We start from the raw sequence: 26,625 nt of genomic DNA on the forward strand, positions 1-26,625 counted from the left end.
GAAGTCTTCCGTACTTATGAAAGAATGGATGAGATTTTCGATCAGCACCAGACTACCCAGCTATCGGTGCCCTTTAGAACCCGACAGCAATATAACCCAACCTCATGGTGGTATGCAGTAGTAAAAGTAGTGAAGTTTACCTGGGTATATAGAGGGGAGCAGCTCTTATCGATAAGAGATCAAGCCGGAAAAAACCCACCCGAGACAAAATTTAAGCAAATCCCCGCAAGCCTTCACTCAACCTCCGCGAAACAAAACAAGATCGATCTTCTTTCATTGCATTCTTTGCTTTTGGGATTTCTCATCTTTGCCCTGCCAGTACCATACTCAAAACTTTGCCCTACTGCCTGCAATCGAAAGCGAGAACACCCCCCCGATAATCCAAGAATAAGAATGAGCTCCTCAGATCCCATCGTCGCGTCGTATGACGTGTTTCTCACAGACTCGCAAATCGCACGATATGTTCTTCAATACCCTGACCGCGAGCTTAACAATGATAAACCTTACGAAGATCAAAACAGACCCAAACCCACTGGTCTCCGACTCAAGCCCAAAACGGGCCTGGTCGAAGTCGAAGTGCCTATCAACACCTCATCTGATGTTTACGATGTGAATAAAGGGCTGAAGTACGGAGAAGCGATGAAGCAGAGCCGTGTACTGAGAGAAGGAGGCGCTTTTGGACTCGCAGGCGGGTTTAATTCGCAGAGCGGCGCTGCTGCAGCGGCTAGTCGCGTGAAGATGGAGGGCGACAATGGAATGCAGGATGTGAAGAGTTCGAAAACCCAAACGATCCTACGAAATCAGACTCTTGCGGGCAGAATAAAGGAGCCTGAAGATGGCGAACCCGTTTATATGCTTGGAGCTTTTAGAGGATGTACGTTGTGATTTTTCATTCCCCTTTCTTACGCACTTCTTTTTTTTTCTTTCTTTTGTCAGTCCGAAGTGCTAAGGCTAATTACCAAATTGTTTAGCCAATTTCTTTCTTTCCCCGGTGACAGCAGTAGTACAACTACGCCCCCAGCTACATCATCTTGATGCATCCGAAGAGGTGTCCAGAGCACGAATTACGCGTGGGAAAAAGGACCTCGAAGAGGACGGCGCAGTCAGGGAAGCCGAAGCCAGAGCCGTCGATGTCAAGGTCAAATCGGCAGAAGCTGGCGAAGCTGCTCCGCCGGGTAATATGGAGTTATTAAAGAAGATACAGGACGAGAAATGGGAATCATATGAGTGGCTAGATTCAGAGGTAAAACTGTGACCTCTAGTGATCGTGAGACGACTACTGACTTTGAGCCGTAAAACAGACCGAAGAAGCGTGGGTTACGTATGAGAATTATATGATTCATCAGAATCCAGAAGAACTTCCCCAACTGCAAACTGCCCTTGACGGTGAAGGCTATCTGGATGTGATGAGTGCGCCTCGAGTCGATCCTGCACGTCCCGAGATGACCGGATGGGCGATGAAACAGAACAGAAGGAAGCAAAGAACCAGAGATAGTTAATTATAATGCGATCGACTCATTTCCTATAGCATTTCTGATTCCGGAACATTTTCTCGGACTCTACCAGCAAATACATAGAACTTAGACACGTAGAAAATTCACGAAAGCAATCAGAGTCGAAGGCCATCCGCCAATCACATAAAAGGGGCGGCCCAAGTGGAGCGCATCACGTGACATCCCGATTACAATTGCTCGCGCGACAAAAACGCCGATCCGTTTTTTTTCTTCTCCCCTGTCGAGTTCGTCTTTTTTCGTTCCTTGTCTTCATCCTGTTTCTATTATCTCTGCTGTCGCCTATTTTCAGTAGAGCGTAGGAGCTGGGATCGTATCTTCTATCCTTTCTTTTTTTTCTCTCGTCTTTTCCGCTTCTAGTTCGATTCAAAAGCGTGGAAGGTCTTCTTTTTTTGTCTTCTTTTTTTTATTTACCTATCCTGCGATATTTCTTCTATCACAATCTCACCCTCTTTTGCGCTGGCTTTCGGCTGCTCTTTTGATATAGGCATACTTTCGATGCTTTGTTAATTTAATATTGAAATTCGCCTTCCAAGTCCATTGACAAGCAACCAGCCATGTTGACTCGTGCTGCCCGTCGCAGGAATGTCTTCCATCATCTACGCCTGTCAACTGAGCAATTGCCTGTGCCATGGCTCTGCCCGGCTAATGTTCGACTCCATACACAACTAAACCGACCCGAAAATGCCCCTGGTTCTTCATCCTCTACACCGTCGACGTTGCGCCGCCGCCGGTCCTTCTCTCAACCTGTCCGACATCTCGCAACGACCGCTGAAGAATCGTCACTTTTAAATTTAAATCATGACACAACTCATATTTCCTTTGAGAGTATGGGATATCCGAGTGCGACTTCTCAGGGTTATGGTGAAACATGGACACTACCGCCTCTCTATAACGAACCTGCCATCGTGATACAGGAAAGCCAGTTGACCACGGAACCTTCGTTGAAAAGGTCACGCGGTGTTGGAGGTACCGTTAGCAATATGCTGGCTAGGTTTACAGTTGCTCTCAAGACTCGAGACGTTGAAAATGCGGCGCGCGTGCTCGACCGCATGGCGCAGTTTTATGATCCAAAAGATCCCGTGTTCTTGGATCTACACAACCGATATCTCGAGCTGGTAGTGACCGACATGATTGCGAATCAGAGTAGGGAAGAAGCCCTGCAGAAAGCAGCGAGTGTGCAGGTGTGGTTTGAGGTCAAACTGCCTCAGGGAAATCTAAAGCCTAATGCCAGGACCATGGCCGTTATGTTGCGAATGGCCCTTCGAATCTTTCATGGTTCAAAGCGCGAACGCCTTGTGAGAAGATATTGGAATATGGTCCAGCAGAATTCTTTTGAGGATGAAATCATGTATATGAATGATCTTCTCACGGAACGGGATCTAGGTGAAATCTCACAGGTAAGGCTTTAGTTCTTTTTCTGTTATCGGAATGATGAGAAGCTTACAAGATTCCCGTTAATCTAGATCTGTCCCACGGGGATACCAAATTTCGAGACAAAACCCGAGGAGACCGAAGAGACTCCCGCCCCCGTCGATGATGTTCAGGTACTTGAGACCCAGCAAAAGGGACTTGGTCTTTCGTCACTAAAGAAAACATTGTCGTTATTTCCTAAAACTGATAAAATCATTGATTCGGACGATTTGGACTCAGAAGAATCTAAAGAGCGGCGACGCACACGGCAGCTGGAATTGGAGAAGAAAGCTGTGGATACTGCCAAGGAGCGTTGGCAAAGAGAAATGGCCGCCATGAGAGCTGCCGGCGTCGACACTTCTGGTGGTGGCAAAACGATGAGTGATCTTCTGGAACAGTGGTTTAACGATTTAGTTGTCAAAATCAAAGAAGAGATAGCCCTTGTGCCATCTGCAAAGAGTCGTACCCGCGGCGGCCTTGAGAATTCAGAAAGAGCTGACTATGGGATCTTCTTGCGTGCTTTGCCGCCTGATACGCTGGCCGCTGTCACGGTGATGCACATGATTCATCTGTTTGCTCGGGCTGGTGTTGAGAAAGGTATTAGGGTCCCAGCGGTGGTGACATCTCTCGGGCAGGAAGTTCAAAACGAAGTGGTCGCCCAGGCAATGCTTGCTCGAGTCGAAGACGATCTCCGTCGCCAAAAGTTGATTAAGAAGGTGATGGAAACCCGCAACAAAAAAGAAGGTCGTATGCAGTTCAAGAACCTTGTGAAACAGAACGAACATCTGGATCCCAATTGCGCTTGGCCAGTCGAGATTCATGCTAGGGTAGGGGGTGTGTTGCTGTCTCTCTTGTTTGACTGTGCGAAAGCACCTGTGCCCCAAGAAGATCCAAATACCAAGGAACGCGTCATCATCATGGAGCCCGCCTTTCAACATTCATACGAAATTTCCCGAGGAAGAAAGTTCGGTGTCATACATGCTCATCCTCAAGTCAGCCGGAGACTTATTCGCGAGGCACCTAGTGCCATTCAAGCTCGTCACATGCCGATGTTATCCGAACCCAAGCAGTGGTCTCAGTTCGATGAAGGTGGTTTCCTGGGCTACCGCAGCCATATGATGCGCTGCACACCTGGCGACACCCTTCAGAAGACTTACATGAAGAAAGCCCTTGAAGATGGCGGCCTCCCAGAAGTTCGCGCTGGCTTGGACATTCTGGGGAAAACAGCATGGACCATCAACAACGACGTGTTTGATGTCATGCTAGAAGCGTGGAACTCTGGCAAGGGTTATGCCAAAATCCCTCCACTCGACCCAGAGATCCCAATGCCAGTCAAACCCGAAGAAGGCGACGCAGAGGGCCTCAAATTGTACAACCACAAGCTCCGTGAAGTGGAAAACCTTCGATCCGGTCTCCATTCGCAGAGATGTTTCATCAACTTTCAAATGGAGATTGCTCGCGCATACAAGAATGAGACATTTTACCTCCCTCACAATATGGATTTCCGTGGTCGCGCTTACCCACTTCCGGCGTATCTGAATCAGATGTCCGCAGATAATGCCCGTTCTTTGCTTCTATTCAAAAAGGCTAAGAGGCTAGGCGCAACTGGTTTAAGATGGCTGAAGATCCATCTTTCCAACGTCTATGGATATGACAAGGCAAGTTTGAAGGAAAGAGAAGAATTCGCCATGGAGCATCTGGACGACATTCTTGATTCGGCTAATAAGGGCCTGCATGGTCGGAGATGGTTCTTGGAAGCGGAGGATCCATGGCAGTGTCTTGCAGCTTGCTGCGAATTACGAAATGCGCTTCAATTGGAAAACCCTGAAGATTACATGTCCCGATTGCCCATTCACCAGGATGGCTCGTGTAACGGTCTTCAGCACTATGCGGCGTTGGGAGGAGATATGGAAGGTGCTCAACATGTCAATCTAGAACCTGGTGACCGGCCCAAGGATATTTACACCGGTGTCGCCGACTTTGTCACTGAGAAGGTCGATCGGGATGCTGCAGCCGGAAATGAAATCGCCAAACTTCTTCAGGGCAAAATCAAGCGAAAGATCGTCAAGCAGACTGTTATGACTAACGTGTACGGTGTCACCTTCGTTGGTGCGATCCGTCAGGTTCGGCGACAGCTTGCTGCACACTACCCAGGGCTTGAATCAGTTTCGGGTATCAGCAAGTACGTTGCAGCAGCTATTTTCGAAGCACTAAGCACCATCTTCAGTGGCGCCCATTCGATTCAATACTGGCTGGGTGACTGTGTCACTAGAATTAGTCAAGCCGTATCCCCGGATCAACTCGACGTTCTCACTAAGAAGGCATTAAAAGACAATTCTTCACGTGGTAAGAGCAAAAAGGATAGCGATATGGATCCTCTCAAAATGTTTAGATCCACTATTATCTGGACTACACCGTTGGGTCTCCCTGTGGTTCAGCCTTACCGAGCGTCGAAATGTCGTCGTGTTTACACCACGCTGCAGAGTTTGCAACTTCTTAGGGATACAACATCGGAAAATGTCTCTAAGCGCAAGCAACTGCAGGCTTTTCCTCCGAACTTCATTCACTCACTGGACGCCACCCATATGATGCTTTCTGCTATTGATTGCCACCGCAAGGGACTCGTATTCTCTGCTGTCCATGATTCTTTCTGGACACATGCATGCGATATCGACACGATGAACATTGCTTTGCGTGACTGTTTCATTCGGATGCATACGGATGATATTATCGGAAGACTGGCGGCCGAGTTCCGTGCGCGCTATGATGGCTATATCTTCTTGGCTAAGATCCCAGAGAGCTCCCGCATTGCTAAAGAAATATCTTCCTATCGCAAGGCAAACCACACCAAGAATTCACAGACGGCAGAGCTGTTGTTGGAGCATCAACGACAGACTCTCCTCCGATCGGATGATCCAGTGTTGCAAGAGAAAGGCCGTGCCATGAAAACAGCAGCGAGCATTTTCGAAAACATGAATGGCACTCACAATGATTTGGCGGTAGCCTCTACCCTAGGTGAAACTGGAGTGGGTAATATCAGCATCGACCAGCGACAGCACACTTCCTTTAGCCCTTCAATTATTGACCAGAAGGACCCCGCTGTGGTCAGCTTGTTCACCGATCTTGACCCGCACGTGAACCCTGAAGCCGACGGTGAGCAGACGACCGAGGAAGAAAGGATGCTTGCTGAGCCGGAGGCTCAAGAAGTAGAGGAAGACGGTGAAAACGAGAAGCCTCGTCGGCAAGCCAAGCCGAAGATGATATGGGCGTGGCTGCCACTTGAGTTCCGTGATATTCCCAAGAAGGGAGAATTCGACGTCAAGCGATTGAAGGACAGCCAGTATTTCTTCAGCTGATCTATCACACGAAGAAATGCTCCTTATTAATGTTATATTGTAAATTAGATTTTGTTGCAACAGGACGTGTACAGGGAACCATGTATTATTTATTTACGCACGGCGTTGGTTTTTTGTCAGCATTTGGTTGGAGTTTTATTATTATACAATGCACGCCACACGTCAGCCATGCATCAACACATGTGTATATAAATATATAATCATCTATCTATATTATATTTGGAATTCTTATGCCTTGAAATTGGAGTTGTACTTCCTCAATCCAGTATAGGTTAGCGCCGTCCCGTCCGGAGCAAATCTAAAAATGTGTGGAGCCCCGCACTCTTCCTTAGTCCGTCTCGCATCTTTCTCGCCTCTGCCGCTCTTCATCACTTCTTCGTCGAAGGTCAATTGTAGGCCTAGGGGTTTCACTCGGGAAAAGAGAAGACCTTTCTCTCTCGTCAGCCGACCTGGTGGCGGGTTGAGACAACTTCGCGCCATGCCTTTACTACTCCGGTAACACTTTGTATCCAGAGTGGTCATCCATTGCGCAGCTTGAGTTGCTGTCTTATAGACTGCTGCAAAACTATGTCTGCGACAATACATCATCCTTCGGAATCTCCTACGCAGTCGCAAACTCCCGGGCTGGATACCCTCGCCGAAAGCTCCGAGTACGCCCTCGAGCAATTGCGCCTCGCGCGTGAGGCCGAACTGGACGACGCATCTTCTACCAAGACAGATCATAACCATCATCTACGGCACCAAAAGTCGGCCAGCCCGTCAGCTGATTACCCCAATTTCAAAGTACCCGCCATTCGTAACTCTCTCTCCGATGCAAGATCAGCTATACGCAAGCATTCCGACACGTCGGCAGTACGCCGCCGGATCAGTCGTGCCTGCGACCAATGCAACCAGCTGCGGACTAAATGCGACGGACAAAGTCCGTGTGCACACTGCACTGGTGAGTTAGATATCCATCTCACCTAACACATTGGGAAAACTAAACTAAATCTGTCTTTTCCTTCTTTTCTTCCCGGTTGTGAAATGCTATAGAATCCGGTCTAAGCTGTGAATATGTCCGAGAAAGAAAAAAGCGCGGCAAAGCCTCGAAGAAAGATCTGGCAGAAGCAGCGGCCAAGGCGGCTGCTGCAAATGGGTCGCGGGTTGTTATATCAGATCCTGCGGGCTTTGATACGGCTTCAGACCCATCTCCAACATCAGGGAAGCATCCGAAATTGCATATGATTCAAATCGATGATACAGAACAGCAATTCCAAGAGACGCAGACTGATCAGCCGGGGGGTAATACCTTGCATGAAATATCCCAGCAGCCGCAGTCGGTGCCACCACCGCAAACACGATCAAGGCAGTATTTTGCTGCGAACATGAATTCCATTGCGATGAATGGCTATGGTCAGGTACACGACGCAGATCGGTCATTTATTCAGGTGCCTAATCTGCGAGACTTGCAGTCACGCTCCCCATCCTCACTTGTTCCCGCTGGGCTTAATGGGTTCCATGACACATATAACCTGGTTGACCACGGTGCAACAAATATAAACCCCTATCAGTTTGCAAATTCTGGAGAAGATACATCTGCAAACCAGTTCGTTGGCCTTGATCCTCCAGCACAGTCTCCTGGATGGCTGCCCCTTCCAGGCCCATCCGTGGGGTTCCCGCCATTGAGTATGTCCACGGGCCTCGCCAGCACTCTCAAATATCCTGTTCTGGAGCCCGTGATACCTCACATAGTGTCTATTATTCCGCAGTCACTGGCATGTGACCTTCTTGACCTTTACTTTGCCAGCTCATCCGCTTCGCATATTTTCCCGCAGTCACCATATGTGGTTGGGCATGTATTCAGAAAGAACTCCATCTTACATCCGAGCCAACCTCGCACATGCAGTCCAGCCTTATTAGCGAGTATGCTATGGGTAGCAGCACAGACCAGTGACGCGGCATTTTTGACATCTCCACCATCCGCACGTGGAAGAATTTGCCAGAAATTGTTGGAGCTTGCAGTTGGGCTACTTCGACCTTTGATACATGGTCCCACGCCAGGAGAAGCTTCTCCAAACTACGCTGCTAATGCGGTAATTAATGGTGTCGCATTGGGTGGGTTTGGCGTATCGATGGATCAACTAGGTGCCCAGAGCAGCGCTACAGGGGCAGTCGATGATGTAGCCACCTACATTCATCTGGCAACTGTTATATCAGCAAGCGAGTACAAGGCGGCGAGCATCCGGTGGTGGGCAGCAGCATGGTCATTGGCGCGAGAGTTGAAACTTGGACGTGAGCTTCCGCCAACACCTTCGCAGCCACGAGGGCCTACAAGAGATGGCAACGTCGAGATGGAGCTCAAGCAGTCGCGGGAAAATGGCGCCTCTAATTCAAACGGTCATGTCACCGAGGAAGAGCGTGAAGAGCGCAGGCGCATATGGTGGCTTCTTTATGTAATGGATCGCCATCTAGCCTTATGCTATAACCGGCCCTTGACGCTCCTAGATAAAGAGTGCGAAGGCCTCTTACAGCCGATGAATGACGATGTCTGGCATGCTGGCGATTTTTCAAATGCCGGCTATCGACGAGCAGGCCCAAGTTTCGAGTGTAATGGCCATGGCATGTTTGGGTATTTCTTGCCTTTGATGACTATTCTCGGCGAGATTGTTGATCTCAATCACGCCCGGAACCATCCTCGATTTGGTGCTCATTTTCGAAGCAGCAGGGAGTGGGATAGCCAGATTGTTGAGATCACCCGACAGCTTGATGTCTACGAGCAGAGCCTGCGGGAATTTGAAGCCCGGCATGCCGCGTCTCTGGGTAATTTTGGCAACGAAAATGAATCTGGCATCAACCCGCAGCCCACAGGAATCGACCATGTCAGCCCATCAGCCAGGTCGTCGAGCACCGCTGGGTCTCGAATGAACGAATCCTTAATGCAGACGAGGATGGTTGTCGCCTACGGTAATCATATTATGCACGTGCTACACATACTCCTAGTTGGAAAATGGGATCCTATCTCTCTACTGGATGACAACGACTTGTGGATCTCGTCAGAGGCTTTCATCACGGCTATGGGACATGCCGTCAAGGCCGCAGAGGCGGCTTCTGATATTTTGGAATACGACCCTGATCTGAGCTTTATGCCGTTCTTCTTTGGCATCTATCTTTTGCAAGGGAGTTTTTTGTTGTTGCTAACAGCCGATAAATTGCAAGCCGACGTCGATCCCAGCGTTGTCAGAGCATGCGAGACGATCGTTCGCGCGCATGAGGCTTGCGTTGTGACGTTGAACACAGAGTACCAGGTATGCCTTTTTCTTCTCTACTTTTTGCTAGCTTGTTCACTGACGGATAACCTTCAGCGAAATTTCCGCAAAGTCATGCGCTCAGCTCTGGCACAAGTGCGTGGCCGAATGCCCGACGATTTTGGCGAGCAACAGCAAAGACGGCGCGAGGTGCTTTCCCTTTACCGATGGGCAGGCGATGGCAGCGGACTGGCTCTGTAGGGGGACTATAGCAAGTCTGTTTGTACTTCAACAATGACTATATGGCATGGACTTGGGGGTCAGCACTGGTAGGATGGAAATGAAAACCAAATCGAAGAGTTGTGCTTAGCCATTTCGATGCGTGTCTGGCGGATTGATTATTTAGTTGCCGAATACCCCTGTATTGTATATGTACAACCCTGCAGTATGCGATTTTCCCATAGCAATATACGTTGTATTTTTTTTTCCCCTGTCATTAGTTACAATATGTATTGTATATATATGTGAAATGTAATTATTCCGCTATGATTGGTTTGCGAGACTTCGCGCTATGACGTCCTTTGTCCACCGATAAGCTTATCTTATCCGGCATGTTCTTCTAACCGATCTACTTCTTTTCTTCTCGTCGCTTGCTCGACAACGAGCAAAAGACTGGGTAACAAAGGGGGGGTGAAGAAAACTGAGCTCCCAACTGACATGAACCAATAACAATGCTCATGCCAGGCAGAACGACAATCTCTATAAGAGGGACTGCTGGCAGCCTCCTCGTTTCGCAAAAGGCGACAACAACAACAGGAGGAACACTATCTTCAGCACGAGTGTGCCCATACACCCACTCAAATATCATCAACTATCAACCCAAAATAACAAAACGCCACCTCGGAATCCCTCCGCAGTACCTCCTCGACGACTACATCCCACGCTACCAACTCCTGACCTCAATCGACAGCGCCAAAAAGCGATCTCTCGCCTACTCGCACCTCCGCAACTGCAACCTCTGCCCGCGGCTATGCGGCGTAAACCGCTACGAAAGGACAGGCGTATGCCTCATTGGTGCAGAAACGGTCAAAGTCAACGTAATCGCACCCCACCGAGGCGAAGAACCTTGTATCCAGGGCCACCACGGATCCGGATCCGTATTCTTCTCCGGCTGCAACCTGCGCTGCGTGTTCTGTCAGAACCACGACATCGCGCATCAGCGGAATGGGTTCGATCTCACACCGGACGAGCTCGCGGAATGGATGCTCAAGCTCCAAGAAGTCGGGAACGTGCACAATATCAATTTCGTGACTCCCGAACATGTTGTTCCGCAAGTTGCGTTGGCGATTTTGGCCGCGAGGGAGATGGGGTTGAAGGTGCCTATTGTGTATAATACCTCTTCTTTCGATTCCATCGAGTCGTTGAAGCTTATGGATGGGCTGGTGGATATATATCTGCCGGATTTCAAGGTGTGGGACTCGTCGACGTCGAGACGCCTGTTGAAAGCGGATAATTATGCCGAAGTGGCGAGGGATTCGATCAAAGAAATGTATAGGCAGGTGGGAGATTTGAGTTTTACGTCTGATGGCGTTGCGCAGAGAGGTGTGTTGTTGAGACATCTTGTTATGCCGGGGAAGGAGGGTGAAGGGAGAGAGATTATGAGGTGGTTGGCACAGAATGTTTCGACAGATTTGTATGTGCATGTTATGGAGCAGTATCATCCGGATGCGCATGTAGGGAAGAAGCGAAGGAAGGTGGCCTCGGGGAAAGATGATGAAGACGAAACTGTCAGATATGCAGATATCAATAGAGCCGTGACTGATGACGAGTTGGGCTCGGTAAAGCAGGCAGCTCGAGACGCTGGCTTGTGGAGATTTTGTGAGGTTTCGGATCAGCCTGGATTTCATCTATAATGTACACATCGCCTAAAAATATGCTTCATACGAAAATACCTGAACCTGCATGTAAGATATGAATAAACCTAAAACCACTCGATACGGGAATGAAAGTTGTGTTTAATGTGTGAATTCCTGCCAATCTGCCAAATATTCATATGTGATACATTCTCAAACAAGTAATGAAATCGAGTAAACTAGTAACCTGTATCATACAATTAAATATCGCGTACAAGCCTTGCTCCAGTCCAGGCATATAGATAATTATGCTGATACCAGTTTACACTGTTACGAAATTAGTAAAGAAGATGAAGACCCGCTGAAGACAGAACTTACAAACTGGTTCGTCCTGCGATGCGAGGATGCGTAGCCCACGATCCACCTAGTACAATGTTATGTTTTCCATCGAAGAAATCGGCTATCAACAAGGGCGGTTAGTCTCCTATCGTATCCACTTAACAGAAGATGTAATTACCAGTGTATCCAGGATAGACCTCCATCTCCTGGAATCCCTCATGTCGATTCAACGGGGTGCTGGTCCATTCCCATACACCGCCCAATTCACCTTGTCCAGCGAGTTTATCGCCATTGGGGGTAATAGGGACGGGGTGCCAATTCTTAAATCCGACGTTGGCGTCAGACAGATCGATGAAAACGGGCTCTGAGGATGCAATTTTGGTTCGACTTCCACTTCTGAGGGTTTTCGAGTGTCCATTGCTAACATATATATGTTAATTAAAGTAGAACTCCTTCTGGATCAGATGTATAGCTTGCTCACCTTACACGGTCGACGCTGTCAGGGGCATGTCCCCGCTTAAGCGCCGCAGCATGCTTATAAATGGACCTCGCTTCCTCAAAAGTGGGAAGTCGACAACCCTTCCATGCAGCATATCCGGCCAATTCGTCATATGACGCCATGACCGGCCAGTCTGCTGCCCAAGCGAATGGTAATAATCCAAAGACCGTTCGCACGGCGTACTCGTCCATGGTATTGCCGTGTCCATTTGAAACTCCATTCGTATGGAGTCCGTTGAAAGTGTTGTTCCAGCTATTCGCAGCTTGGATCACCCATGAGGCCGGTATACGATGTATTCCTGCTTCCTTCATGTAATGTGCATATTCCCTGTTAGTGATGGCGCGCCCCTGAGCCTCGAAAGAATGTACGGCGACATTTCTTTTTGGTTTCTCATTGTCCCAGCCAAAAGATTCCTTTGGCATGCTACTGAGATCCGAATCATCCAGCCCAACCGTAAATGCCAGTTCAGGAATTCTGAACCACTGGTTTGGCTTCGCGTTTTGCTCTGCAATGAGCGCCATTTTCTCAAAATCTGGTTTTTTAACTCCTAAGGGAGCCAAGATTTTATCACTCTGTAGAAGCATGTATAAGAATGTTTCCAGGTGCATGACCTCATGCTCAAACCCAATCCAAAGAGCTTCGCCGAGCAATCGGTTCCTTGATAAGCCTTCCATTCTCAGGAGAGACTGCACCCGACTGCGAACATTTTCCTGGTACTGCAAAATTTCTCCTAGGGCAGGCCATTCATCAGGTATTTCACTGTGGTCGTGGCACTGCTCGGGATTATCCACATCCGGGTCAATACCGCGTTCAAAAATCTGCGGATAATATTTCGGATCCGTAAGCTTGCCACGCGTTGCACGGGTCAAGTGAATGTCTACCCGAAAGTCAGTATAGTGTCGTTACACTTTTCTGCACATGCTAGGTAGTAGCTACTTACCAAGGAACGTGGGGATGTGTCCTAGGTAAAAGATTAAAGCATTTCTCAGCTTGATCGGCTTAGAGATCAACCCATCCCGAGGGACCATCGTCTTCGAGACAATATCCCAAGCTGTCCAGAGTGACCTCCATTCTTCCCAGGAGGGCACCGGATTAGGCGCATACTCAGCTGGAAGAGTTGGGTAACTGACGCTTGACGGTGATAGCATATTGAGATCTAGAAAGATGAGTTAGCGCAAGTCCACTAGCCTGTGCGTACAGATTGATGCGCGTCTTGACTATCCAGTCCAGGTAGTGAATCAAATGGTAGTGAAACTGATCGAGCTATGCTGGATAGTATATACTATGCAGGGATGCATGTACAAAAGAGACAAATGCGGGGAAATCTTGACGTACGATAATTGTCCAGACTATTTCCCAACGCTGCCACGTTGATGAGCCCCGCGTTACGCCACAGTTCGTCTCTTTCGCGGGAGTCGTATTTGTATGCTTCTTCAAACTTGACTCTTTCTCCCTTGCTGACTGATACACCATTGATGGATACATCTTTCGTAGGCACATAAAACGCCCGATGGCAGCCATCAACTTCGTCATACGAGCATTCGATATCCCATTGGTCCAGTTTGAACGCCTCATAGCCTAAGACGGCGTTGGCATGGACTAGCGCATTTCTATAGAAGCGAAGAGTGGTGCCCTTCGAATCATTATAAGCGCGGTAGACTCTATCTTTGTCTTTACAGCCATCAAGGCCAATGATAATGGAATCAGTTGGGCCTAGAAGTTCGGCATATTGACGCAAGAAATCTGCAGCTTCCTCTCGGTTGAAATTTCCTATAGATGATCCCATCGAGAGAACACATGTGGGATGCCGTCTGTTCTGAGGGTTCTTCATCCACTCCAAGGCATCGTCATAGGTACCGTGGAGGCCGCGGAAGCGAACGTATTGGTAGGAATGAGGAGAAGCCTGCGCAAAAGTACGTTGGAGTTCCTCTAATGACAAATCCAGAGCGTAGTAATCTACTCGCTTCTGCAGGCTTTCAAACTCCCTTAGCAGGATCTCGATCTTACGGAGGTTCCTAGAATTGTTTTTGTTAAAATTCCAGCGGTAAGAAGGAGGTTAAAAAGGTGCCATCGACAGCTCTGCATGGCTTGTGATATTCGGCATGTCCGGGAAAATAAACACACCCGCTACCCAGCTCCACCAACTGTGATTGATCTGGAAGTCTCTCGGCAATAGTCCTCGCATGCTTTTCCAATACTTCAATCTCTGTATTAGTCAGGTAGTATTCGTCTAAATACGTAATCTCCTCGAACAGACGCAGCCCTGCAGCATCGTATAGCAACAGGGTGGGAAAGGAGCGGTCCTTGCCCTGGGGAGGACTCAAGCCATCTTGAATAGCCGCGGCAGCCGAAAAGGTGGTATCGTTTTCACGGATGTCAACGATATCGACCGAGCTGTTCGCAAGAAGAGCTGGAGACATGGCGGCAGTTGCTTAGTGTAGTAAAAGGGGGCAGTTTCCCGGCTGTCGATGATTCTTATGAAGAATAAGTAGGCTATGGCCCCGTCCACAGGAGAAACCTATTTTATGTAACTATGTCAGAGACAAGATACGTAATGACAAGCGCATTAGGTACCTAATTAATAACTCAGAAGAGCAGGGCCCTTGCTCTAGATATGCAACTAACAGTAACACGGACAGCTACCCCACAAACCCATGGGCCAACAGCCGTCTGGATTCGACAGGACCGCTGGTCTCCATGCCTGCAAACAACTGCTACACAACATATGATTTTGAATCAGGCTGGTTGGTGCCTTGTTTGGCTGCTGCGGGGCCCAGGAGCGTCATGGAGTAGGCAAACACGCTCCTATGGGCCAGACACGAGGGGCATGACGGCGGCGATCCGCACTGCCTCGATGAAGAATGAAGACGGGTCCATGTCCGATGCAACAAGACAAGAAAGCTATCATCAGCGGCATAAGCAAGATTCCATGATCAATATGGAAGTAAGGCAAGTCATAGGACCACCGGCCAATCGGGACGCAGCGCCTGGCTGTTTGCTTTGTTTGCTTTGTTTGCCCTGTTTTCTGTGTTTGCCCGGTGGAGCCTAGCGCCTTCTATTTCTGGGTCAAGATTAGATAAGCTTTTCGATCTAAGGCGGCTAGTCGATATCGTCGTATGTAGATAACTACGTAGTAGATAGAGTAATCACAAAAACATCCCTTGTCTTCTTATCTATCGATTGTTGCCTAGTTCCTGGCTCCTTGATTCATGCGGGTGGGCATTCAAGGATGTCTTGCCAGCATAAAATCCTGTACGTTGAGATAGATTAGTTGCTCCATGCTTGTTTACCTGGCGAGTCTATGCATGCACTAGGAACTTAGATGCAGCAATTTAGAGGCATTCTACAATTAGACACGGAGGTCGGCGCAACTCCTGAATCCAGTCTAGCCCGGGTCTAATTTCATATCCACAGATGTTTACTCCATATAAAGGAAAGATTTGTACATGTAACTATTTCCAACAGAGGCAACGAAGAGGGATAGCTTATTTCGGATAATCTTTGACGTGGTAGCTCTTCAGTTTCACAAATTGGTCAAACCCAAACTTGCTTAGTGTCACGCCTCGTCCGGAGTTCTTCCATCCGGTCCAAGCCAGATCCTACTCAATTTGTTAGTCTCAGAGAGAGGACGAGGTTGAAAAAAAAAGGGGGGGGGGAACATACCGGACTTGGGAAATCGGCCCGGTTGATGAACACCGTGCCGGCTTCAATCTTGTCGATAATCGACTCCGCTGCCGCAACGTCTTTTGTCCATACACTAGCTGTAAGACCGAATTCGCTGTCATTCATCAGCCTCACGGCTTCTTCATCACTCTTCACTCGCATGACTGGGATAACGGGTCCAAAGGTCTCTTCTTTCATAACAAGCATATCATGCGTGACGCCAGTGAGAAGCGTGGGCTTCACAAAGTTACCATCGGGGGGCATGTTCTTGAATGTTTCATTTTCTGGAGTTTCATCCTTTGCACCGTGGGCCAAAGCTTCTGCAACATGTGCATTGAATGTCTCCTGGGATCGTCGCGAGATGACGGGTCCAATCTGTGTATTCTTATCGAAAGGATCACCAACCCGGTACTTGCTGAGGACTTTCTTAACTTCCTCAACAAACTGGTCGTGAATACTCTCGTGTACATAGACCCGCTCGATGGCGCAGCAACTTTGTCCGCTGTTGAAAATAGCCCCATCGACGATTTCTTCCGCAGCCCAAGGGATGTCCACATCACCGCGGATATAGGCGGGGTCTTTGCCTCCAAGCTCAAGACCAACATTGATAATCCGATCTGATGCAGCCTTCTGGACCGCCAATCCTCCGGCAACGGAACCAGTGAAACAGATATGATTGACGAGCGGCGATCGAATAAGGACTTGCAACTGAGCCAAAGACCCGCAATGGAAGTATTGTATCACGTCCTGTGGGAGTCCAGCTTCTTGAAAAGCAGACGCGACCTGCTCAACTACTGTGGGAGTTTGTGGAGAGGGTTTTAGAATGACTGCGTTTCCAGCGAGGATAGCAGGGATCAAGCTGTTAACGAGGATGAGGTAAGGGTACTGCTCAAAAGAAGACGTGAGATCAGTTTCAAGTCCTAAAATTCCCAGAGACAGAGATATGCAACCCACATTCCATGCAAAAATAATCAATACGACTCCGACGGGCTTTCTTTTGATATAACGTTTGAAACCCTTCTCCGGCTCACCGTCCACGGTGCCTTCTTCCCCAAGTATCGAATTGCTGGCGCGATTCAAGAATTCTCCTCTTTTGATCGCTGTGGCAACTTCGCCGCCCGTGTATGCGATGGGCCGGCCCATCTGCTCGGTTATCTCCTGTCCCAAGGCATCCTTCTTCTTAGCGAGAATCCCCAGGGCTCGTGCGACAATTTCTTGACGTTGGGCTAAGGTCGTATTTTGCGAAAATGAGCGGAAAGCCTTCTGTGCAGTCTCCGGGAGCAAGGCGAGTTCCTCTGAAGATATGCCAGTGCGAGTCACGATGGTCTGGTTGGTGATGGGAGAAATAGTCTGCAGGGTTTCTAGAGCCATGATGATGATATCATGCAATGTTTTTGCTGTAGGTGAGCGCTCGCGGTAGTTGGTGGTCTATCGGATTCCAAATTGTCGAGCGAATATATTGAAGATTTCTGATTTCTTCAACGCGAAATATGAAAGAGGAAAATAGGGACCGAAGGATTTCTGGCAAGGAAAGAAGCTTATCGACCCCGCCAGCCTGGGTGGAGAGCGCCCTGTTTAAGTGGCGGGACCGTTATCTAAACATCAAACCATTGCATTTTCCATCTGACCAAATGCATCGCCGAATTACTTAACAGGCGACTCGTCGAAGGCTCGCTACAATGCCTTTCTCGTGGACGAAAGGTAGGAAACACAAATTTATTCAACTGACCCGAAAAAAAAGCCTCACAAATACAGTCTACTATCAACGTATATCCATGAACACACACTCCCGTGGCAGCTCATGCTAAACGTTCTTTTCTCTCAGGGGCCTCGGTTCTGGAAAAGCAGTTCTCTTAGGTCTATTTGATACGAAGATCAACTTCATTCCGTCGTTGCGTTGAGCCGACGTATTGACCACCTTCACGTCGTTGTTCTCCTTGCCTTCTGGCTTCGGATCGGGAACGGCATCGTTGGTCGTAGGGTCTTCTTTTGCGCCTTCTTCCTCCTGAGACTCCTCTTCGGAGACCTCCTCGGCTGCTGCAGAAGTCTCCGAGTCGCCAGCACTGTCCTCTCCCCCTCTTTCTAGACTCAGGGAGCTCAGGTTCCGAGTTATGGCATTATAGGCGCGTTTGTCTGCGTACTTATAGTACCCTAGCTGCCGTTTCAACGTTTCTCTTGACTCGTTAGCGACGGTTTCAATGTCACTGGTAATAGCATCTACCAGGGGCAGGAGCATTGCTCTTTGCTCATTGGGTTCGAGAGAGACATCTTTATCGAATCCAAGTCGACTGAGGATCTGGCGGATCTCTTGGTCTTTAAGATTCTCATTCAGTGTTTTCCCCCGGATTTGGGTGATCCGCTCTCCCAAATCGAGATCTTTTGCCAGCGCACTGTCAAGGGCCTGACGATCATTCAGAATAGATGCTTCGGAGTATCCGTGGATAGCATTTGCTATTTTCTCGACTCTAATGGACGGAGCTTTTACGTTGCTCTTCTGGTTGATATCCTTGACCAAAGCGGCTATCGCACTGTGTCTTTTGTGATGTTGCTCATTGGAAGTCTTGCATCTATGGGGAACAACGTTAGAGTTCACTTGAGACAAAGCTGAAGAGGATTAAGTACGCATCACAGGAACTTGTCCGCCCCATGCGGAACATGGTATGATGGAAACGGGGGCATGGTTCTGCGTGCTTCCCATAACAAGTCTTTTTTGCTCGAGGGTGATGCAGTGGGGTGCGACAAATAGCGCAGCTGTGTCCTATAATGATAAAAAAATATTAGTTCAAGGCATGCAGTGTTCTTCTATGGGATCATTGACTCACTTAGCCCAGGAGAGTCTTCAAATCTGTATTCCGAAGGAGCCATGTTTGCTAACATTAACCCCGACAGTTCTTAGGTTTGAGATGGAACGTGTTAATAAAGGAAGAGCAAAAGCTTTGAATCCTTGACTTGTTTTTGATTTTAGCAATGAGATGAGTCAAGTTCGGCCAGGCGCCAGCTACACAGATTGGTTCTGTTTTGATATAACGGACCATGTTTACCTCGGTACTCTCATAGGGTCGATTAAACTGTACACTTTCTAGACCATGTCTTCGGAAAAGGCCGTGTTTGACAAGTTAAAATAATCCATTACCGGTCATTGACCAGCATGATCCCTAGACTTGGGCAGTCGCTGGGCACAAAGGTGAATAAAGCAAACGGAAACCACGGTGTTTTAACATCAATCAATACCATTGTTTACAACACGTTAAAAACCAAAATGAGACACTCTTTTAAAGCCTTCTTCTTGTTAAATACGGTCTATCCTGACATAGTCAGCTTCCAACGAGAAAGTCATCGTGAGCGCCGGAATGAAAGCTGATTACTCGAATAGGAAACATTAGGGCGGGAGCGGGCCTCAGGCTCCACTGCAGCACCTGATCAAGGGCCGCAGATCGCGCGAGGCTCCACCAAATGAATATTCCCGACAACGAGCCACTTGTTGTTGCCATAGCATCTGTGCAACACCGTTCTTTGTCTCTCTCTCTTCCTTTCATATGAGGAGTAAAACATGGTGAATCCGGCTATCGCTGTTCCGGCGGTTAGTGCCCTCGTTTTTCGCGCCTGGTCCCGCAAAACATTGACCCCGGCCGGGATCTTTGCCGCGGCCACCACCGCTGTTATCCACGTCCTTCATCCGTGGATATTGCCGTTTCTACTTTTGACCGTCTTCTACCTTGGTGGAAGCCAAGCGACAAAGGTGCGTTATATTTTTTGAACCGCTTTCTCCCCCCGGAAACAGAGAGCTTCCTGACTTTTTTGAAATGTTCTTTCTAGGTCAAGCATGATATCAAAGCCCAATTGACATTATCGGCCTCCGGTGCTCGTGGCGGCGAGGGCGCTCGCAACCATCTTCAAGTACTTGCAAACTCGATTGTTGCCACTGTTATCGTCGCATTACATATCTATTTTATGTGGAAGGAGGAACGATACGCGGCAACTTGTTTCGCTCAAGGCGCGGATATTGGTGATGTATTTGTAATTGGCTTCATTGCGTGAGTTTGTGCTACTATTTATTACGACAGGCGCCGTAAGCAAGGATATGCTAGTTCTGACGTCTTTGATTCGCTTCTAGAAATTATGCAGCCGTCGCAGCAGATACGTTCTCGTCCGAACTCGGCATCTTGTCTAAGACACCACCTCGACTCATCACGTCTCCAACTCTAAAAGTCGTTCCACCCGGCACCAATGGCGGAGTTACACTAGCTGGGCTTCTTGCAGGCGTCTTTGGGGCCTTTACTGTGGCATTAACGTCGGTTCTATTTGTACCCTTCTGCGCGGAATCGTGGTCGCTTTTCGACCGCCTCGGATTTGTAATTGCGGTTACCGTATGGGGGACACTTGGAAGTCTCCTTGATAGTTTCTTGGGCGGGTTTCTCCAAGCTAGTGTCGTCGATAAGAGGACTGGAAAGGTTGTCGAGGGTGACGGCGGCCGCAAGGTGCTGGTCCGGCCATCATCCACCAAACCGTCGGCAACAACCGATAGTGATGTGGCCAAGTACGACAGCGATATCCATGCAACGGAATCTACTGCCAACGCAGTCAGTAGGACAGCTACAAGCGCCGGTCTTGCGTCGGCTAAATCTCAACAACCCTCTAGGGTTGTGAGCGCTGCTGAGGGGGGCCATAATAGTCGAAAAGTTGAAACTGGGTTTGATATTCTCGACAACAATGCTGTGAATGTGTTGATGGCTGCTATAATGAGCGTAGGCGCAATGGTTCTTGCCGGCTATTACTGGAATATACCTTTGCAAATTGGTGAGGTGTTCTCATGATGAGCTACTACAGATCAAGTTATGGGAATTAATGAAGGAAATTAATCAAAGAAGATTCTTTTCCGTGCATGTTTTAAAGTATGGCTATATATAAGCCTTAAGATTCTAAACAAACCTAATATTCTCCTAGCAGTGCATGTAAATAGTCATCTACGAGAAATGGCACAGCACACTTGAAGTATTATGGCAGTAGCCGACAAATCCAACCTGTGAGTAACAAAAGAAAGCCACAGTTTATCATCACCAGTGGCCCTTTACTGAGTTTCCATGTCAATAATCTCAGTGAAGCAAATCAAATAATGAGTGATGCATCCGCCCCTAATGAACAAATCCACACTATGTATGTATGTGTATGTAGCTAGGCATATGGATACACAAAGAACATACATCAGACGCAATCAACACGTATTCACATCGGTACCCAGGAAGGAAAATAAATAAACAAAGTATACCTACCTACCTAGACAGGAGTAGGCAGATCGTGGCTTGTTGGTTTCTGAAAGTAGCACGTGTGGCCTGCCGCTTTATGCCTCAATCACTGCATGCTGTCCGCACCTGAATCTCATATCATCTTGCGCAGGTCTAGGAAACATAGAACTGGAGAAAGAAGAAAATATTAATAGGGAAATCTTTTGAGTGATAATGTGAAGAATATGTCCATTTCTATGGAGCAAAGCTGTTATATGAAGCTGGAATGAATGTTCTTGAAGCTAGAAGTAGGATCAGGGCTTGTGAGAAGCAAGGATGTATAAGAGTGCCATGGAACTGTGAAGTGTGTTTGTTATCTTCTTTTCTTTCCCTAGTTACTACTACTACAGTCTAGTTCTAGCTCCTTAATGGTGTAAGCGCGACGGCATTATATGGGCCGCATTTACTGAGTGGATCGAGGTATTATATCTGCGCGAGGGTCTTATAGATATGCAGCATAAGATGCTTGTGAGAAATCTATCTCAAGCCTTAACCTCATCGTATATAGGATCACGTGAATAAATCCTGTTCAGAATAAACCTCCTTGGGCGGCCAGAAGTCCGGCCCGAGGTTCCATGGCACCAGAAACCCATTCATGGCCAAGGCTTCTTCGAGCTCCTGCACCGTATAACGTCTGGCATTTGGCAAGATCTGCCGAAGCCTGGACTCAAGGTCGGGGATCTCCAGCTGCCCAAGCAGGAGGCCGTCCATTCCAAGTGCAATGGAGGAGAAGATTTCGCCGGAAAGGGCGGTAAGAACAGCATTGCCATCGTCGACGGTACGAGGGACGAGTGCTACTGTGGAACTGGCCCAAGCTCTCCGCTCCGACTCGTTCCTCTCGTTCCTCTCGTAGTACTCACTGTCGGAATTCTCCTCGATCTCAAGATCTTCCTTGTCGGACTGCTCATCCTCGGGGTCTCCGTATCCGACATGAGCATCCTGGGAATCCTCCTGGGCAGGTTTGTTCTCAGGGTGTATATCACCAGCTCTGGTATACTGTGGAACAAAGGCAAGCAGTTGTGAAAACGCCGATGTATTCAAGCCTTCCACCACGGTCATCAGTCTTTCAGATAACGCGGGGAAATCGACATACGGGAAGAGTGACTGCCGGCTAGCTAGCAGCCGTACAAACAGGGTTAAAAGAAAGGAGGTATTCACTACAATGAGCAGCGTCCCTCCTCGCAAGAATTCTGGATAGCTGAAGTCTCGATATCTGAATATGTCTGACAACTTGGGGGCGGAGGCATCGAGTAAGATGAGTCTCCGGTTGGAGGGATTATAGCCCCCTTCGAGAAGACTGATCATAAGTTCCAGAGAGTTGTATCTTCCCGGCAAGTCGTCATCAAGCGACGCTTCCAGGAGAATCTCCAACGGATCGCCGGTGAGATAGAATGGAGGGACTAGGTCTCCCTCCGATTCAACAAGTGATTGACGATAGTTGATAGTACTATGTCCGGCGTATCGGATAGAGGACGTGTTGCCAAGTGCGCGAAGGAAAGCCAGATCCTGGGCGGACGTGACTTGACCCCACTTTACTGCGTCGAAAACAGATTCCAGGATATATGTCTGATAAGGCCTCGAAATCCTCTTGCCGAGGGGAGCATCGCCAGCGAGCTGGGCAAATCCGGCTCGTGCCTGGGTAAAGAAACCCGCGCGCGCGACGGCGCCGATGAAATCCGGGTGCAGGTAGTAGGAATTATCAAAGGCCCATTCCCCCGTTGAATAGAGCGCTTGTGCTAGGCTGAACAGTTCGTGGGCACTTTCTGGAGATAAAATTTGGGCGCACGAATCAAAGAATATACCCGCATCTGTGAACTTGCGACAGAGGGGTTGGCAGAGGTTGAGGATACGGGGAGGGAGTGCCTTCGCCTTGGCCTCTATCTCCAGCCTGCAGCAGCCAAGTAATCCCCGCATGAGATTCAGACGGCGGGCTTCGCGTGGTGATGGGTCTGCGCGGCGTATGCGTTGACCCTCTGGCGTGTTCATGAGAAATTCCTGGGCAGACCGATGTATGAGCGTCACAGTCCCATCTGTGGTCACTTCAAGTAAGCCCGCACACCGGATCGGCAACCACTCCGAGATTATCTCGCATTCCCTGTCTAGTGCCTCCTCCCAGGATTCGATATCCCCGGTCACGACCGCGGCTGCCAGCCGCGGTTGCAGTGCTAGAGCCAGTAATAACGGACTCGCTGCTCGGGTGAGATTAAGGTCGCCTAAACATTCCAACATAAGGTTGAAATACCGAGCGGCTGTTTCCAGATATACAGTCTCGCTGTCGTTGAGCCGCCGCCACATCTCTTGGTAGAGCGCGTTGATATCGTTGGGAAGCGAAGTCAGACGCTGATTTTCCAGCTCGGCCGGGCTGTCACGGTTTTCATGCCCTGTTTGAATGCTCCGCAGGGCCAAAGCGACCCATAGGAATACCCCGTCCGCCTTGGAGCAGATGGTGGACACCAGGCGACTAATGGTCTCTGCGTCGTCGACATATAACCTTTGCAGAGTATCGCGGGCGTACTTTTCGATGTCAGGTCGGGTCAAATCTTGCACCCGAAACTGGGGATAGCTTTGCAAGTGTCGTTGCAACGCAGGCTCTGGTCGGCTCGAGACGCAGACCTGCAGCCGCGGTAGAGAAAGCAATTGTTCCAGAAGGCTGAACAGAGCCATGTGGTCGTCCATTTCATCAACACCGTCCAGGAAGATGCAAACATGCTGTCAACAGGCCAAAATCGCAGCAACAAAAGAAGCACGGAGTTCGTTGGTGGACCAATCACCGGGAAATCTCTTCCGTCTTGAGGTTGGAACATTCTCCAAGACGACCCGGCAGAGCTCTGTCTTTGTGTCTAAGAGCTGGTGAATCAAAGAGCAAAGGAGCCCTTGCATATTTCGTTCAAGTGGCTGCCCTGCCGTCCAGAGGAAGTGGGACAAGATGATGGTGGTCCTGTTTGCATCACCATCAAGGATGAACTGGGTGCGCGGATTGTCGACCAAAAACTTCATTAGGACGCTTTTCCCCGAGCCTGCTTTGCCATTGATCCAGAATATACGTTGGTTAGGGTCTTTCAGCCATTCCACAAATCTATCCTACGTAAGAAAGTCAGCATGATAATCACATAAGTATGAAGCCGCTCTTCCTATACCTGCATATTAGCATTGCTATTGCTATGTTGTGGAGGGAAGATCCAGGAAAAGGTATCGTCATGATTAACTGAAATATGGTTCCGCCGAGCATTCATTTTTTCGTAATGCAAGCTTCCCAACAGCCTCTCATGCTCTTTTTCATGTGTAAGCTCTTGTAAACGAGACAATATGTTGTCCTGGAGCTGGCTTCTACCGATGGAAAGGTGGGTTTCAACCGACTGCTCGAGAGCTCCTAGCTTACTATCGATATGTGTCGCCATATTTAGAAACCCTCTCTGAATGAGCTGGTCCCGAGTCTTCTGTTCGCAGGCACAGCATTTAATGAGGCCTTGTAAAGCCTGGTCGAGACTGTTAAAATTTACTTGTCGTTCGAGAAGGATTGCATCGCTCTGGCTGCTGTAGACTGTGTCAGTAAAGACTTCATCACGGCAATGTCGGAAATGAGCGTGTAACTACCAGATGCGAGCTATGAGGCGACTCTCTAGGACCTGTTGACGATCATGCATCACCTTCTCTATTCTCTCGATCTTCCTCCTTTTCCTACCCACGGTGGCTTTGTACCATCCACGTAAGGCGGCGGAATGCTTTCCCTTGGCTGCTGTGCCTGCGATGTTGTCTAGCTCGGCCTTTAGCTCCTCTGCGGTCTCTAGACTGCCGTTCACGATGTCTAGCAGCTCCTCCTCGTCTTGAACGAGAGGTCTTCCCTTCTCCAACGACTCCCTCAATCTCTCCAAGCCTCCTTTTATGTAATTGCTTGTCTGTGCGAGGTGAGGGTCCAGAGATCCGTAATTGTAGATAGCTTTGGCCATATGGGCTCCATCTTGCACAAAACCAATCACCTGCATGACGTTGCACACAAGCCCAAAAATTGTAAGCGCTTCGGCGCCAGACATGGTGTTATAGTATGGGACGAGCAGTCGGTGGGTGTTCAAGAGCAATGACGCGGGGGCGATGCTAGTAAGAAGCTACATAGATAACTACATTGACTAAGAGGTTCAGCTTCTTGATCAGGCTGACCGTTATGTAAGCATGCATCTTGGTTAACGTTAACTAACTAACTAGTAACTTAACCAACTAATACGTATGTGCTATGTAGTAGGTGCAGATTGTCTACTTTTTTCAGATCATTGCGCTCAGCGCCGCTCTCCAATCGAAGTTTCTGGATCCTGTGCAGGAGCTTTCAGTGGCGTAGAAAGATAAGAGTTACATTTCGATCGGAGACATATATACAACCGTGTATACTCGCTTTCGCTGCGACCACTCCTTAGAAGGACATGCTCTAAAGCTCCGATAACCTCCTACATTATACCATTTATAGACTCATCTGTACGCTCTTCGTATCTTCCATTATTCTTGGAATTTAGCTGTTTTGGCTATGATAATGGCCAGTTAATTTGCACGTAAGTACTTTGTACACATAGGGTAAATCACATTTTCCTTTTGATTAGATAGGAAAAGTATAGAGTAATACACCGCGCACATCTTTCTTATTTCTTTTCCACGTACCGGTCAGATTACTCGCTTATAGACTGTGGCACTTAATAATGGCCGCCGCATGAAGTAGGCACCCCCCATATATCCGCTAGGTAGGTAAGTCAGCATTAATCTTAGCGGTGTTAGGCATATGCTGTGCTAACCATTGATAAAATTAATGCGTATACACATTGAAGTGAAGAATCATAACTTCCACCCCTTCGACAGTAAAAGGCTAACTCAATCCAAAGTCTAGATACATAGAATATCTGGCCGAGCCCAGTTGACTAGTTAAACTATCCCCATTCACTTACCTAAGTAAGACATGCAAAGAAAATGTGCACAAATGCCGAAGAATGGAAGCCCTCGCAGCCCGAAGATCGAAAAATTCAGCGATTATTCTTATTTAGGCTCATATGCACGAGCATAAGCTTTAAAACACGGGAAGTGGCATGCTTTTGTTTGGAGATACCTACGGGAATTAGGGCTACGATGATCATGTGTACGTTTATGTATGTATGACCCCGAATCTTGTTTCGACAGCACGGAATTCTTGAATATTTGCTGCACTACACGTCTATCATGTCTAACAAATGATTGGACTGAGACGTAATTCGTTTATTTCAACTCGTCCTAGGTGACAGATCAGACAGCTGTCAATTTTCACTCAAGAGTCGGTTCAATTGCTGCGTTACACGCGGCCAGGGGGTTGGGCGAAAGGGGGCCTCAGGAATGTGACCAGTGGGGGGTTATTAAAGGATTCGCCGCTCCGTTGTTACCTATGTAACGTGGTTATTAAAGAGAAAAAAAGAATTCCAGCTCCCTTCAACGAGTGTATTGGCAACTGGATAGTTGCTGCCTCGCATAGGATTTG

At 48.4% G+C, this 26,625-nt stretch overlaps 9 protein-coding genes across 9 annotated transcripts; 5 read left to right on the forward strand and 4 right to left on the reverse strand.

Annotated features, from left to right (window-relative positions):
• Positions 1-393: 393 nt before the first annotated feature.
• Positions 394-1,499, forward strand: UA08_07160 (hypothetical protein; the record flags this gene model as incomplete). The annotated part of the gene is made up of 3 exons (XM_020262071.1): positions 394-874; positions 972-1,243; positions 1,302-1,499. The coding sequence occupies 3 exons, from the start codon at positions 394-396 to the stop codon at positions 1,497-1,499; spliced, it is 951 nt and encodes a 316-aa protein (XP_020117569.1).
• Positions 1,500-2,068: 569 nt separating this feature from the next.
• Positions 2,069-6,280, forward strand: UA08_07161 (hypothetical protein; the record flags this gene model as incomplete). The annotated part of the gene is made up of 2 exons (XM_020262072.1): positions 2,069-2,911; positions 2,978-6,280. 2 exons carry the CDS (start codon positions 2,069-2,071, stop codon positions 6,278-6,280), a joined length of 4,146 nt encoding a protein of 1,381 aa, XP_020117570.1.
• Positions 6,281-6,847: 567 nt separating this feature from the next.
• Positions 6,848-9,765, forward strand: UA08_07162 (Xylanolytic transcriptional activator xlnR; the record flags this gene model as incomplete). The annotated part of the gene is made up of 3 exons (XM_020262073.1): positions 6,848-7,220; positions 7,313-9,564; positions 9,622-9,765. 3 exons carry the CDS (start codon positions 6,848-6,850, stop codon positions 9,763-9,765), a joined length of 2,769 nt encoding a protein of 922 aa, XP_020117571.1.
• A 470-nt stretch (positions 9,766-10,235) lies between these two features.
• UA08_07163 (hypothetical protein) lies at positions 10,236-11,417 on the forward strand (the record flags this gene model as incomplete). The annotated part of the gene is made up of 1 exon (XM_020262074.1): positions 10,236-11,417. One exon carries the CDS (start codon positions 10,236-10,238, stop codon positions 11,415-11,417), a length of 1,182 nt encoding a protein of 393 aa, XP_020117564.1.
• A 200-nt stretch (positions 11,418-11,617) lies between these two features.
• On the reverse strand, positions 11,618-14,615 carry UA08_07164 (hypothetical protein; the record flags this gene model as incomplete). Its single annotated transcript, XM_020262075.1, has 7 exons — positions 11,618-11,684; positions 11,736-11,781; positions 11,875-12,116; positions 12,178-13,072; positions 13,136-13,351; positions 13,531-14,210; positions 14,320-14,615. 7 exons carry the CDS (start codon positions 14,613-14,615, stop codon positions 11,618-11,620), a joined length of 2,442 nt encoding a protein of 813 aa, XP_020117565.1.
• A 1,065-nt stretch (positions 14,616-15,680) lies between these two features.
• Positions 15,681-17,229, reverse strand: UA08_07165 (hypothetical protein; the record flags this gene model as incomplete). The annotated part of the gene is made up of 2 exons (XM_020262076.1): positions 15,681-15,794; positions 15,859-17,229. 2 exons carry the CDS (start codon positions 17,227-17,229, stop codon positions 15,681-15,683), a joined length of 1,485 nt encoding a protein of 494 aa, XP_020117566.1.
• A 433-nt stretch (positions 17,230-17,662) lies between these two features.
• On the reverse strand, positions 17,663-18,723 carry UA08_07166 (hypothetical protein; the record flags this gene model as incomplete). The annotated part of the gene is made up of 2 exons (XM_020262077.1): positions 17,663-18,462; positions 18,681-18,723. The coding sequence occupies 2 exons, from the start codon at positions 18,721-18,723 to the stop codon at positions 17,663-17,665; spliced, it is 843 nt and encodes a 280-aa protein (XP_020117567.1).
• A 685-nt stretch (positions 18,724-19,408) lies between these two features.
• UA08_07167 (hypothetical protein) lies at positions 19,409-20,672 on the forward strand (the record flags this gene model as incomplete). Its single annotated transcript, XM_020262078.1, has 3 exons — positions 19,409-19,597; positions 19,675-19,892; positions 19,973-20,672. The coding sequence occupies 3 exons, from the start codon at positions 19,409-19,411 to the stop codon at positions 20,670-20,672; spliced, it is 1,107 nt and encodes a 368-aa protein (XP_020117562.1).
• Positions 20,673-21,650: 978 nt separating this feature from the next.
• Positions 21,651-25,171, reverse strand: UA08_07168 (hypothetical protein; the record flags this gene model as incomplete). Its single annotated transcript, XM_020262079.1, has 4 exons — positions 21,651-23,849; positions 23,943-24,221; positions 24,278-24,674; positions 24,735-25,171. The coding sequence occupies 4 exons, from the start codon at positions 25,169-25,171 to the stop codon at positions 21,651-21,653; spliced, it is 3,312 nt and encodes a 1,103-aa protein (XP_020117563.1).
• Positions 25,172-26,625: the final 1,454 nt, after the last annotated feature.

The sequence above is a fragment of the Talaromyces atroroseus genome (genome assembly GCF_001907595.1).
Source record: "Talaromyces atroroseus strain IBT 11181 chromosome Unknown scaffold_10, whole genome shotgun sequence".
Taxonomy (NCBI): domain Eukaryota; kingdom Fungi; phylum Ascomycota; class Eurotiomycetes; order Eurotiales; family Trichocomaceae; genus Talaromyces; species Talaromyces atroroseus.